Source organism: Lynx rufus, unplaced genomic scaffold (genome assembly GCF_022079265.1).
Source record: "Lynx rufus isolate CCGP_SWC_20201006 ecotype Redwood Valley unplaced genomic scaffold, mLynRuf1.p SCAF_6, whole genome shotgun sequence".
Lineage (NCBI taxonomy): Eukaryota > Metazoa > Chordata > Mammalia > Carnivora > Felidae > Lynx > Lynx rufus.
The window spans coordinates 114,766,050-114,779,400 of NW_025814878.1; the positions used below are offsets into that span (position 1 = coordinate 114,766,050).

The following is a 13,351-nucleotide window of genomic DNA, read 5'->3' on the forward strand; positions in this document are numbered from 1 at the left end:
ACCCCTCTTTAAATGTAGTTTTAAAAATGCTACTTCAACACACACTGAGTACCAGAACAGAAGAGAGGCCATGCACTTGTTTGGGATTTTCTTGTGACAACTTGCTGCTGCTCAAAAAAGACACTGGATTTCCCCAAAACCAATGCGAGAGAAAACTCCCCCAGACATTTTGTAGTTGTCCCATTTCTCTTTCTGCCTCTCTTTTTGAAAGGGGCTGAAAATGTACCTAGTGAAGCTGACCTACTCTCCACGCAGGGACAGCTTTCTTTTTTTTTTTCTTTTAATGTTTATTTATTTTTGAGAGAGAGAACAGTGTGCAAGTGGGGGAAGAGCAGAGAGAGAGGGAGACACAGAATCTGAAACAGGCTCCAGGCTCTGAGCTGTCTGCATAGAGCCCAGCGTGGGGCTTGAACTCAAGAACTGTGAGATCATGACCTGAGCCGAAGTCAGACACTTAACTGGCTGAGCCACCCAGGCACCCAGGGCAGCTTTCTTTGAGAATATACTTATAAGAAGCCTGAGCAGAGACAGCAGAAGTGCTGACATTTCACCTCTTATGGAGGTAACAGAGGATTAGCTTCTTGGGCAACACCCATATCACGACTCTTTAAATGAGTCTTTGGAGAAGACTCAGGGTAATTTTCAGTGTCATCTGAAGCTGAGCAGATGGTCACATATGTGCCAGCACCCTGAAGGCTTAAATAAGGACGGAGGGTCTCGTAGGTGATTCCAGTAAAGGAATAGATGTGGGATCCATCAACCATGTTGTAAAAGGACACATCCTTATCCTCCAAGTCCAGGAAAACTCCTATCCTTTGAGGATGCTGTCTCAGTGACAGAGACTCTGGGCGGGAGATGAGAACTCCTTTGTTATATGCTATCACCCAGAAATTCTTCTCTGGACTTTCTACAAACCACCCATCTCTCTCCGCTGTATCTGAGCAAACACCCACAGCCCACCCAGGTTCAAGTCCAACTTCTGTGCCTATATTGACTTCTATCTCCCAGTAATGTCTCCCTGTGGTAAAGCAATTCTGGCCCAGAACACTGAAGATGGTTTCAGATTCCCCTTGTCCTTGGCGTACTGAGGCATCACCATTCTGAGGAGCATTTCCCATTAAAGAAACTTGTTTTCTATTCTCAGATAGGATGAGGTTGTGATGAGCTGTGTCTGGATCCAGGGTAACAGCAACTGCAAATGTGGGGGGGGGGAAACAGGTCATTCCACAGTGGAAAGTGGTTGTCCTTAGGAAAGATGCTGTCACTTTATGCTTGCTCTGAGTAATTAGGCCCTGTCATATTCCAGTCACAGTGTATCGACTTTCATTTAAGCTTCTTTGGTATCATTTTCATTTGGAATCATTTATTATGTAATAATTAAGTCACCCACTTCTCATGCACTCTTATTAGATTTCTAATGGCTGAAATCTTAGGCTCTGTAGTCAGAAAGATCTGAATTTTGATAATCACTCTGTCTTTAGTAAGTGTGATCTTGAAATTACTTTGTTTCTCTCAGCTTCACTTTACCCTCATAATCATGGACACAATTATGATACCCCAGCATAGGACTGTTGTGAGAAATAAACAAGATAATGTGTAGAGAACTCAGAACTAGGTCTTGCCCATGATGAACACTTGGTAAATTTTTTAGCTTCCAATATTTATGGTAACACTAATACCAGTAGTAATAGCAGACTCCAGTACTGATACCAGCAATAATTAATCTGTTCTTCTGAAATCAAACATCGTCAATAGTCAGAATTTTTCTCATAAGAATTTGTATGTGGGAATACTAGAATGTGCTTTAATTTGGGGAGGATTGAATTAACTAGGAAACATTTGTGGATGCAAGGATATTCAGAGTAAAGCAACATGTACTAGAAACTGATAATCAACTCATAATTCTGGAAAGACTCTAAGATAGTTTTCCACTTACACTGAGATACAATGAGCTAGTCCCTGTCTCAGGCTGATGTAATAGACTTCCTTCTTACTGAACTGCTCTTGCAGTGTTATTCACGCGAATAAATCCACCGTATCACTAAGTCCCAGATTGAGAAGTCAATTCCTCAGGGAAACTCCTTTAATCCACCATATTTTTCTCATGGAAATCTTATTCTTTCATAACCTTCATTACAACTTGTACATGTACTTTTCCATGAAATCAGAGATCAGATATCCTTTATTTATTTGATCCTGAATAAAGAGTTCTATAAATTAATTGTAAATGAATGAATGATATCAGAAATGTAAGAAATCTGTTCACATTTCAGCATGAGATTGAGACTGAACTGAAAGCCATGAAATGAAAAACCAACCAGGTTTTATTGAGGGTTTATATAAATGTAAGAGTTTCTAATTTGTGATAGAAGAGATTGTGCGGGTCAAAATAATAAGGTCACTCACCTGCTTCAAACTGTTCTTTTCTCCAGTCTAAAACGAAAAAAAACTCATATAAGAAAATACATCAAGAACATGTCTTTTCACCTGGGTGACTCAGTTGGCAAAGCGTGGGACTTTGGCTCAGTTCATGATCTCACAGCTCGTGAGTTCGAGCCCCGCGTCAGGCTCCGTGCTGACAGCTCAGAGCCTGGAACCTGCTTCCAATTCTGTGTTTCTCTCTTGCTCTGCCTCTCCCCCGCTTATGCTCTGTCTCTTTCTCTCTCTCTCTCTCTCTCAAGAACAAATAAAACATTAAAAATTTTTTGAAAAAAAAGAACATGTCTTCTCAACTAGGAGAGAGAATCCCCTGTATTTTTTTGAAGTCCCACATTCAAAGTCAATTTTCCAGAATATAGCATGTCTTTGAAAAATGCCCTAGAATTGCCTCATGAAATCCTGGGGTGCCTGAAGTCCCAAGACATCTGTTACTCACCAGCATATAACTTTGCTTTTCTCCAGTCTGAAATAAAACAAAGGAATTAGATTCTCTCATCCTTAAGACCTTCACTCCAGACTATTAAATTGTTACAACCACATGAGATATGAAGATTTATAATAGTGCTATATTTCTGTATTAATCACCTCAATGACAGCTCTGGGGTATTTGTCTCCTTCAGTCTCCTGTTCTATTTCTCACATTTTCCACATTCCGCCAACATATCTGTGATAGAATAGGAGGTTCTGATTCTTTTGGGAGAAGGATAAGATAAACTTGAATTGTGAGAGTGTATTGTAAAGCCTAAAACTTCATGTGCTGCCTTGACATCTTTGGACCTCACAGGGCTCTAAACGCCATAAGCTCCCCTTCTCTCACCAGATATGCCTCCAATCAGCAGGAAAATCTCCACATTCAACTAATTTCCCTACCAGTCAAGCCAGCTGAACCGCACCTGGTCCTCAACCTAATGGCTTTCACCTTCCTATCAACCTGAAAAGTTACTCAGACAAGCCAATCATATACTTCCAAGGAGACTAGTAGAATTTCATCTTATTATTACTAAAAAGCCTGCTTCCCTCAGCCCTTGCTGGTTCACTCTGTTCCCAAGTGAAAACCCATGTGGTCTGCATGACTTGTGGTGTCCTCCTCCCCCAGGATAGGAGTATAGGTGATTAATAAACTGCTGTCAAGCTCATATGTCCAGTGTTGGATGTCATGTGTCTAACCATCTTATCCTAATTAGGGTGGGGGATCCCTTCCTCACTAGCAAGGTGAATAGGGTATGATAAGAACAGAGGGACACATGAGATGACTGGTCCAACCACAACACTGATATAACTTACCTTGTTGATATAATTGCTTTCTTCTCCCTGAAAAGGAATAACAACCTGTGAGGTGCAAAGTACCAGCATGGAGTAAGGACTCTATTTCTTGTACTAGAGCAAAGAAAAATGGAAAACTTACCAAGCTCTTTCTCAAGTGATTCTAAAAAGGAAAGAAAATAACAAAACATTTTATGGAAAAAAAGTCCAGACTACATTTCCTAAGCTCAGGTCCTGAACACTACTTCCATATACCTAGATCAAGAAATTCACCTTAATTGAGAATTACTGTGACCATTTTTTTTTTCTAACTCCATGTTTATAGCAGTCAGTTTTCTCTCTCCATTGGAGAGAAGATCCTAGGCTCCATGTCTTACTGGAGGTCTTGGGACTCTAACTAAGTACACTCCTATCTCTATGTTCCTATAGATGCCATTTATATATACAGCCAACAGGGGAGGATGGCGGTGTAGGAGGATGCTGGGCTCACCGTGTCCTGCTGATCACTTAGATTCCACCTACACCTGCCTAAATAACCCAGAAAACCGCCAGAAGACTAGCAGAACAGAGTCTCTGGAGCCAAGCACAGGCGAGAGGCCCACGGAAGAGGGTAGGAAGGGCAGCGAGGCGGTGCGCGCTCCACAGACTGGTGGGAGGGAGCCGGGGCAGAGGGGCGGCCCACTGGCCAAGCAGAGTCTGGCTTGTAAAAGCGGAGGGGCCAGACAGAGTGTGTTCTGACAGCAAGCAGGACTTAACATCTGGAAGGTTATAAGCTAACAGCTCTGCTTGGAGAACGGGAGGGCTGGAAGACAACGGGAGGGAGAGTTGTTGAGCCCCGGACAACAGAGCTCAGCTTGGCGGGGAACAACGGCGTTCACCAGCACCATTTCCCTCACCCATCTCCCAGCCAAAATCCCAAAGGGAACCAGTTCCTGCCAGGGAACTTGCTTGCACTACCCAACGCTGTGCTTCTGCAGATCCATCCCTCCAGCGGCAGGTCTGACTCCCTCCCCGTGCCACAGGGCCACTCCCGAAGTGGATCTCAGAAGGAAAAGAGAGCTGAGCCTGCCCCTCCCACCCCTGTACACCTTGCCGATCCACCCCAGCTAATATGCCAGATCCCCAGCACCACAAGCCTGGCAGTGTCCAAGTAGCCCAGATGGGCCATGCCACCCCACAGTGAATCCCGCCCCTAGGAGAGGGGAAGAGAAGGCACACACCAGTCTGACTGTGGCACCAGCAGTGGGCTGGGGGCAGACATCAGGTCTGACTGCAGCCCTGCCCACCAATGCAAGGTATTCAAGACAGCACAGGGGAAGTGCCCCGCAGTTCCACACCACTCCAGGGACTATCCAAAATGACGAAACAGAAGAATTCCCCTCAAAAAAACGTCCAGGAAATAACAACAGCTAACGAACTAATCAAAAACAATTTAAACAATATAACAGAAAGTGAATTTAGAATAATAGTCATAAAATTAATCGCTGGGCTTGAAAACAGTATAAAGGACAGCAGAGAATCTATTGCTATAGAGATCAAGGGACTAAGGAACAGTCAGGAGGAGCTAAAAAATGCTATAAACGAGCTGAAAAATAAAATGGAAACGACCACGGCTCAGATTGAAGAGGCATAGGAGAGAATAGGTGAACTAGAAGATAAAATTATGGAAAAAGAGGAAGCTGAGAGAAAGAGAGATAAAAAAATCCAGGAGTATGAGGGGAAAATTAGAGAACTAAGTGATGCACTAAAGAGAAATAATCTACTCATAATTGGTATTCCAGAGGAGGAAGAGACAGGGAAAGGTGCTGAAGGGGTACTTGAAGAAATCATAGCTGAGAACTTCCCTGATCTGGGGAAGGAAAAAGGCATTGAAATCCAAGAGGAACAGAGAACTCCCTTCAGACATAACTTGAATCGATCTTCTGCACGACATATCATAGTGAAACGGGCAAAATACAAGGATAAAGAGAAAATTCTGAAAGCAGCTAGGGATAAACACGCTCTAACATATAAAAGGAGACCTATAAGACTCGTGACCAATCTCTCTACTGAAACTTGGCAGGCCAGAAAGGAATGGCAGGAGATCTTCAATGTGATGAACAGAAAAAATATGCAGCCGAGAATCCTTTATCCAGCAAGTCTGTCATTTAGAATAGAAGGAGAGATAAAGATCTTCCCAAACAAAAACTGAAGGAATTCCTCACCACTAAACCAGCCCTACAAGAGATCCCAAGGGGGATCCTGTGAGACAAAGTACTAGAGACATCGCTACAAGCATGAAACCTACAGACATCAAAATGACTCTAAACCCATATCTTTCTATAATAACACTGAATGTAAATGGATTAAATGCACCAACCAAAAGACATAGGGTATCAAAATGGATAAAAAACAAGACCCATCTATTTGCTGTCTACAAGAGACTCATTTTAGACCTGAGGACACCTTCAGATTGAAAGTGAGGGGATGGAGACCTATCTATCATGCCACTGGAAGTCAAAAGAAAGCTGGAGTAGCCATACTTCTATCAGACAAACTAGACTTTAAATTAAAGGCTGTAACAAGAGATGAAGAAGGGCATTATATAATAATCACAGGGTCTATCCATCAGGAAGAGCTAACAATTATACATGTCTATGCATTGAATATGGGAGCCCCCAAATATATAAAACAATTACTCACAAACATAAGCAACCTTATTGATAAGAATGTGGTAATTGCAGGGGACTTTAACACTCCATTTACAGAAATGGATAGATCATCTAGACACATGGTCAATAAAGAAACAAGGGCCCTGAATGACACATTGGATCAGATGGACTTGACAGATATATTTAGAACTCTGCATCCCAAAGCAACAGAATAGACTTTCTTCTCGAGTGCACATGGAACATTCTCCAAGATAGATCACATACTGGGTCACAAAACAGCCCTTCATAAGTATATAAGAATTGAGATCATACCATGCATACTTTTATATATACAGCCAACAAACCCATAAATTCACAGATCCCACCAAGTCTGATTCACAGTTTTACCTTTGTCTTTACTTTCTTTCTCTTTTTCTGTCTGGGCTTCCTGTGCTCTCTTCTTCTCCTGTCGTTCTTTCCAGGCCAAAAACACAACAGCACCCAGGAACATCCCAAGTATGATAAAAGTCACAGCAAATGCCGTCATCCAAGGGGAGGTCCTAGGGAAGAAGGATTCTGATACAGAGGTCCCAAAGACTTGATTAAAAACATACACCAAGCAATCCTACTCCATCCTAGTTCTTAAATGTCCCTTCCTTACCCTTATCCTGTCCCCCAAATGAGCAACACTGACCTGGGATAGAAATGGTTTCCACCTGCTCTTGTCCAAAGAAGGGGTTCTTCATGGAGCAGGACACTTCTCTCTTTGAACTGTCTCTTACAATGAGGGATGCCTCTATTTGAAATAACCCATCGTCATCCTGGGTCTCAACCTCAGAAAGAGATGGTATCTTCTCTCCCATTGCATCTTTCCATTGCACCTCAGGCTGGGGAAACCACCTCTTGCCTGTGCATGTCAGTCTTATTCCTGTACCTTCTGGACCTACCATGAAAACATGAGGACCAGAACCCAGACCTGGAGAGGAGAAAGTCATTCATTTGAGACGTGGACACTTTTGGCCCAGAAGTCCCTAATTTATACAGTAACACCAGTGTGGGGATATGGACAAAGCACCATCATTCTTGGTGGGAGGAGAGGGTTTGTTTTCTTCTCTTATGAGGTAAACGGGTAATTGTAGTAAAATTTCAAGAGATTTGAAGCTGACACTAGGTCTTCATACTGATGACTATCACATTTTCTCTACCCAGGCATATCTGCAATTGGCCATAGAAGGAAAAAAGCAGAGCAAATTTTACCAATGTTAATTTCTTTCAGGAACACACCAATATATCTATATCTATCCATTCCACTTACTGAAGTCTCTAGAACCACTACCTTTCTGTGATTAAACTGAGTCTTGTAGTCACTTCCTTAAACAATCTCATTTTGTAATGTTTTCCAAATTTTCTTTCTTCCTCTGAGTACAGAATAACAAAAAGATGAAGATAGCCAGGTGAAATGATTCCATGAAGGAGTCAATATGTTTTTCACTTTTACACTCTCATTTATTTATTTTCCCTCCACAACCTCTCCTTTTTAACTTTTCACAGGTTGGGTCTACTAATGGATCCAGCACCCATATTAAAACATTACACCCATATTAAAACATTACACTACTAGAATGCTAGAAGAATCCACTGTCTCTGAGAATAATGGCTATCCTGGCTTCTAAGGCTATTTATTATTTTGTACTTTTTAAACTTATCTCCTGACATGGTTCTTCTTAGTTCTGGCTCAGTCCTACTCCAATTCCTCAGATGTAGGAAATATATTATAAACCTCAGAGACATTGTCTTTTTTGGCTAAAAATTATAATGAAACTATTAATTTTTACTGTCAGATACTGACTTGCCTGGGAAGGACACACTTGTAAAAAATAGAAAGCAACCTGAAAGAAAATCTTCAGAATTACTTGAGGGAGGTACCAACTCTCTTGAACTAAGGAAATGAATAGAAGTGAGTAAAACGGTTCATGAGCACAACAGATTCTTAACTATAGAGAATAAACTGATGGTTATGAGAGAGGAAGTGGGGTGGATGGGTGAAAAAGATGAAGGAGATTAAAGAGTATACTTATCATGATGAGCACTGAGTAATGTATAGAGTTGTTGAATCACTATATTGTACACCTGAAACTAATATTACATTGTATGTTAACTACCTGGAATTTAAATAAAAACTTTAAAAAAATAAGCAAGTTTATGTGAATAAAAAAAAAAAGAAAAAAAGAAAAATAATATTCAATGTCATCAAAAGTATAGATAAATACTGAGAATAAAAACTAGAACAATTATTAGACTGTCAGGGTGACATTATGGTTATCCTGAAACTGGAATTATTAAAGTATAGGATAAAAAAGTTATAAATTATAGGGGCGCCTGGGTGGCTCGGTCGGCTAAGCGTCTGACTTCAGGTTGTGTCATGATCTCATGGTTTGTGAATTCAAGCCCCGCGTCGGGCTCTGTGCTGACAGCTGAGCCTGGAGCCTGCTTTGGATTCTGTGTCTCCTTCTCTCTCTGCCCCTCCCCCACTCATGCTGTCTCTCAAAAATAAACAAACATTAAAAAAATTATGTTATAAAGTTAATTGTTTGAGAAGTTTATATTATATCAATTTATATTGCCGCATATTTTCATGCAAATATATGTATTTTATGATTTTTGCGATAATATAAAATTGAAAATTGTCAATGCTCATTAAAAAGTAAATATTAACATAAATTATGGAATTTCTATATAATGAAAATATGTTTAGACGTTAAAAAGCATAATTTTTTATAATCTGTCTCATATATTGTAAAGGAGAAAAAGGCAAGTTATAGAAAAAATATATCATGAAATATTGTAAATAATATTAGTGTGTGTATTTGGAGCAGAAAATTACTTGACACTTTAATGTGTTAACTGTGCTAAATTAACTTACTTAAGTTTTCCTCTAAACTTTCCCCTCTCCTGATTCCAACTATAATATTTCAGCTTCAGGAATATTTTTTTGGCTTAAAGCATAACTGAATGGAGAAGACGACTCTCTTGCTGTATTGCCGAGTGTACAAATTAGTGAAAGTAATTGTGCAGTATGGGTGGAAAGAAGAATGTTGATGAGCTAGTGTCCATATGGGGAACAGAAGGAAGCTTTGGTAGATTGAATGGGAGGTTTCTCAAAACCTAACAAAGAGACAGAGATCTTCAGGGCTTCTAGAAGGGTAGCATCAAAAGTTTTTAATAATATCCGTAACTTAATCTTTGCAGTTAATGGAAGAGATTAACAAAGTCTGGGATGATGATCATCCTAGCACTAACCAGTGAGGGCCCAAGACTGGAGCTGAATCCTGAATGCTTTGCGCTGCATAGGACCTTTGCACAATGATTACTCAAGAGAAAGAGGGGCAGGAAGCCCCAGGAAGAATTAAGACAAAGCTTCACACTAGCCCGATTGGCTGGGGGCTCAAAGATTCAATTTTGTATTTAAACAAGTTACAATAAACATTTTAAAGGTTAGTTTATGAACAGAGATCAAGGTCTGCTACATAAATATATTATAATAATTATATAATATATAACATATATTATAATATATAATATATAATAAAATAATATAATCATATATTGTTATATTATATAATATATACTATGTTATTGTACTATTCTTTTATTATATATAATTATATATTACTATATATAATTATATATTATTATATATAATATTATATGTAATTAATGATATCTTTATATAAATATATAACTGGAAGGACATAGAACAATCTGGTATTGATAGTTACTTTGGAGGAGAAAAAGGAATATTGAAAGGACAGAAGGATTATCAACTTATATTTTCTATATTTTTTGAATTGTTGGAGTTTGATACAATGAGTTATAATTTTATTGTAATTAAAAATAAAACAGCACCAATGGTGCCAAAATTGACAGTGGCCAATTCAACGTCCTATGGACCAAGGCTCAGTCATTCCAGCTTTTCACACTGGTCTCTCTCTTCAGGGCCTTTTTATTTCCCAAAAGCTACGCAGTTGATGATTTCCTCTACTTCTGCTTCACTTAGCCACTGAGCGTCAGTTATTTTCTGGCCTCAATCCTCTGGTGACAACTTTTGTTCTCTGCAATACCTGTCCACCCTGCCCAACCCCCATAGTCACTTCCTCCAAACAGTGCATTCAAGACTCAACCACTGACATTCCCAGCTGAGCCTCTACCCAACACAGCAGCCAAGCAGGACTCTGGTCTCTGATGGTAATTTTAGGGAATCATGGTGTCTTCCTTCAAAATGTGTGAGGAGAGACATATCAGAGAAATAAATGATCTATTTTTTATGGCAGATACTTATGGAAGTCATTGAATATTAAAGTACAGCACAATAAGTGTATAAATAGATTAAGAGAATTTCGGATTAAACCCAGTGTCAAGGACGTTGACCAGCTCCCAGAATATGTACCTTTTTGTCTCTGTTCTGTTCACCATCCTCCCCAGAAATCAAATGCAGAGCACTTCCATTCCCTTAGAACGATCTGTGTTCTCAGATAATTACTCACCGATCACCTTCAGCTCCAAAGTGGCTTCTTGAAATTCACTGCCTTTTTTAAAAAAACACTTGTATATTCCACTGTCTGAGATCCGGAGACTGTAGATTCTCACAGATACTCTTCCCTCAGTGATGTAATCTTTCACCAACTCTGCTCTCCCTTTGAAATCTACCAGCTGTTCTCCCACCTGCTCCATTCCATCCTGATATACATACACAGCCTCTGAGAATTCAGAACGGAACCACCGCAGCTCCATATTCTCTGCACTCATGGCCGGGGACACATGACAGGGCAGCACTGTGTCCATGCCCAGCATGGCTACAATTGGCTCTGAGGGGCTGATAACCAAGAATGAATCTGTGGAATAGAGCCATAGTGAAAAGAATATCAATGACCTGTCTGGACATTTTGGAATACAGCATCATTATTGGCCCAGTAGAAGCCCGTAGACATTGTCATTCATACACTAGTTTCTGTAGCAAACATTGAGACTGAAGATGGTGGTGCACAAGACAAAGAGTATCTCTACCCAATCAATAGGGTAATCTCTTATTGAACAAATAATTTTTTAATTGCAATGGTGAGAAATTCTATGAAGAAGTAGGGAAGAGTGTTGGGAAATCATGAAACCAGGGTTTTTAATTAGGTCTTGGGCTCAGAAAAATGTGTTCTTCATGAAGCAGAGACCTGAATGAATTAGAAGGCATTAGTGAAATAATTCCAGCTGGTCTTTCTCGCTAAACTAATCATATAATGGCTTATTTGCCCTCATGTATGGGCAGATAAATCATTATATCAAAATGAAGGATTTGTAATTAACCCAGGCATATAGTGATAGGGTAATTTACTCCTTCTGTTCAGAGAACAAAAGAATCCAAGAATATAAAGTATAAAATATAAAATATTCTTACCTGAGCCCCACATGGACACCTGGAGAAGTAGGAGAGAGAAGAAGTCTCTTAGCAGAGACAAGTCCAGGAAACCCACCATCTTTCCCAGAGCAGACAACAGTATGACACAGAGTAAGGTCCTGAAAATAGCTAGGGTAAAGACAAAAATGGGATCCATAAGGTAAAAAAAAAAAAAAAAAAAAAAAAAAAAAAAAAAAAAAAAAAAGTCATAGTTAAGACAATTTGCAGTGATTCTAAGAAATGGCCTCCAGAACCTCTCAAACAACTGTAGCGTGTCCCTCAGAGAACATCAGAGAAGCCTTTAACACTCCCAAAAAAAGAACTTTTGTTTCCCTTTTCAAGGAAACAGTCTGTTTTAAAGTTTATTTATTTATTTTGAGAGAACGAGCTGGGGGAGGAGCAGAGAGAGAAAATCCCAAGCAGGCTCCATGCTGAGCCCCGACACGGGACTTGATCCCACAAACGATGAGACCATGACCTGAGCCAAAATCAAGAGTTGGATGCTTAACCAACTGAGCCACCCAGTGAACAGTCCCTCCAAGTGAACAGTCTTCATCTCAACAGCCAAGTTCTGCAATAACAAATCTGTCCACAATCTCTCTAAATTCTTCTCTAACTCAATATTTTTTCCAATGGACAAAGAGACAGAAGGGAGGCAATGAGCAACCACAGAAAGAGATGGCTTTAGTACAAACATTAATTTGGCTTCAACAAATTCTACTTCCCCTCACCGCCCACCCCCCACCACATTCCTATCTGATGGAGGAGCACATATAACTTGGTTTGTCCTCTGTCAGCCCTTAGGATCCTTGCCCAAATGCTCTCGCTTCCCTCTCTCTTGCCCATCACCCACAAAAATGCAACACTCACATCTTTTACATTCTTCTTACAGAAGTGAAGACATCCTGAAACTTCTCAGACTCAGGCCACAGGCACCATGGATAAATACTCTCATCCATTCCTTCCAGTTACCTGCTCTTGGCTGCCAACAGGTATCTCCAAGATGCCAAGAGGATATCAGACTTTGCAAAACATGGGGTCTAGGAGGAAGCCTGGGGTGGTTTTTTAAGGGGGTTGAGACAACTGGAAGAAAGACGGCCCCTACATAGGAATCTCTCAGCAGTATACTTCTCTTTGACGATACTGACACACTCAAAACCGAAAGTAAAATAAGATAAGGAAAGAAAACTTTGACCTGTCATGTATAGTAAATCTATCTAATGATTACTTGCTTATAAAATATAGACAGGATCAAAAGCAAGTCATTTCTTTCTTTCTGAGAAGTATATTGTCTAGGTTAATAGCATAAATATTAGAACTTGACTACCTGAGTTAAGATCTTGGTGAGGCTATTTACAACTTATGATTTTAAGCAAGTTATACAACCTATCTGTGCCTCAGTTTCCTCATGTGACAATGAGTTGGATAATAGTATGTACCCTATTTTGGGTGAGGAGTACACAAGTGTATGTAAAGCACTTAGAAGAGTGTCAATAACTTATAGATTATGTGTAAGTTGTTAGCAATTTTTATTTTAGTATCTTGCTCATTCACCACAATATGTCTGCCATTC

At 39.9% G+C, this 13,351-nt stretch overlaps 1 protein-coding gene across 1 annotated transcript; it reads right to left on the reverse strand.

The window, feature by feature from the left end:
* Positions 1-408: 408 nt before the first annotated feature.
* LOC124528690 (butyrophilin subfamily 1 member A1-like) lies at positions 409-12,900 on the reverse strand. The gene is made up of 10 exons (XM_047102437.1): positions 12,649-12,900; positions 11,779-11,907; positions 10,877-11,224; positions 7,027-7,308; positions 6,741-6,908; positions 3,845-3,865; positions 3,724-3,750; positions 2,876-2,902; positions 2,407-2,433; positions 409-1,192 (listed from the first exon to the last, which is right to left on the reverse strand). The coding sequence occupies exons 2-10, from the start codon at positions 11,855-11,857 to the stop codon at positions 555-557; spliced, it is 1,617 nt and encodes a 538-aa protein (XP_046958393.1). The 5' UTR covers positions 11,858-11,907; positions 12,649-12,900; the 3' UTR covers positions 409-554.
* Positions 12,901-13,351: the final 451 nt, after the last annotated feature.

Bases quoted from the DNA above. Each gene is read 5' to 3' on its own strand.
- LOC124528690 (XM_047102437.1), bottom strand. From the start codon at position 11,857: ATGGTGGGTTTCCTGGACTTGTCTCTGCTAAGAGACTTCTTCTCTCTC. The intron at 6,909-7,026 runs GTCAGTGTTGCT...CCTCTGTATCAG, and splicing joins GGAAACCATTTCTATCCCAG to AATCCTTCTTCCCTAGGACC. The intron at 3,866-6,740 runs GTAAAACTGTGA...TTTCCTTTTTAG, and splicing joins GAAAGAAAGTAAAGACAAAG to AATCACTTGAGAAAGAGCTT.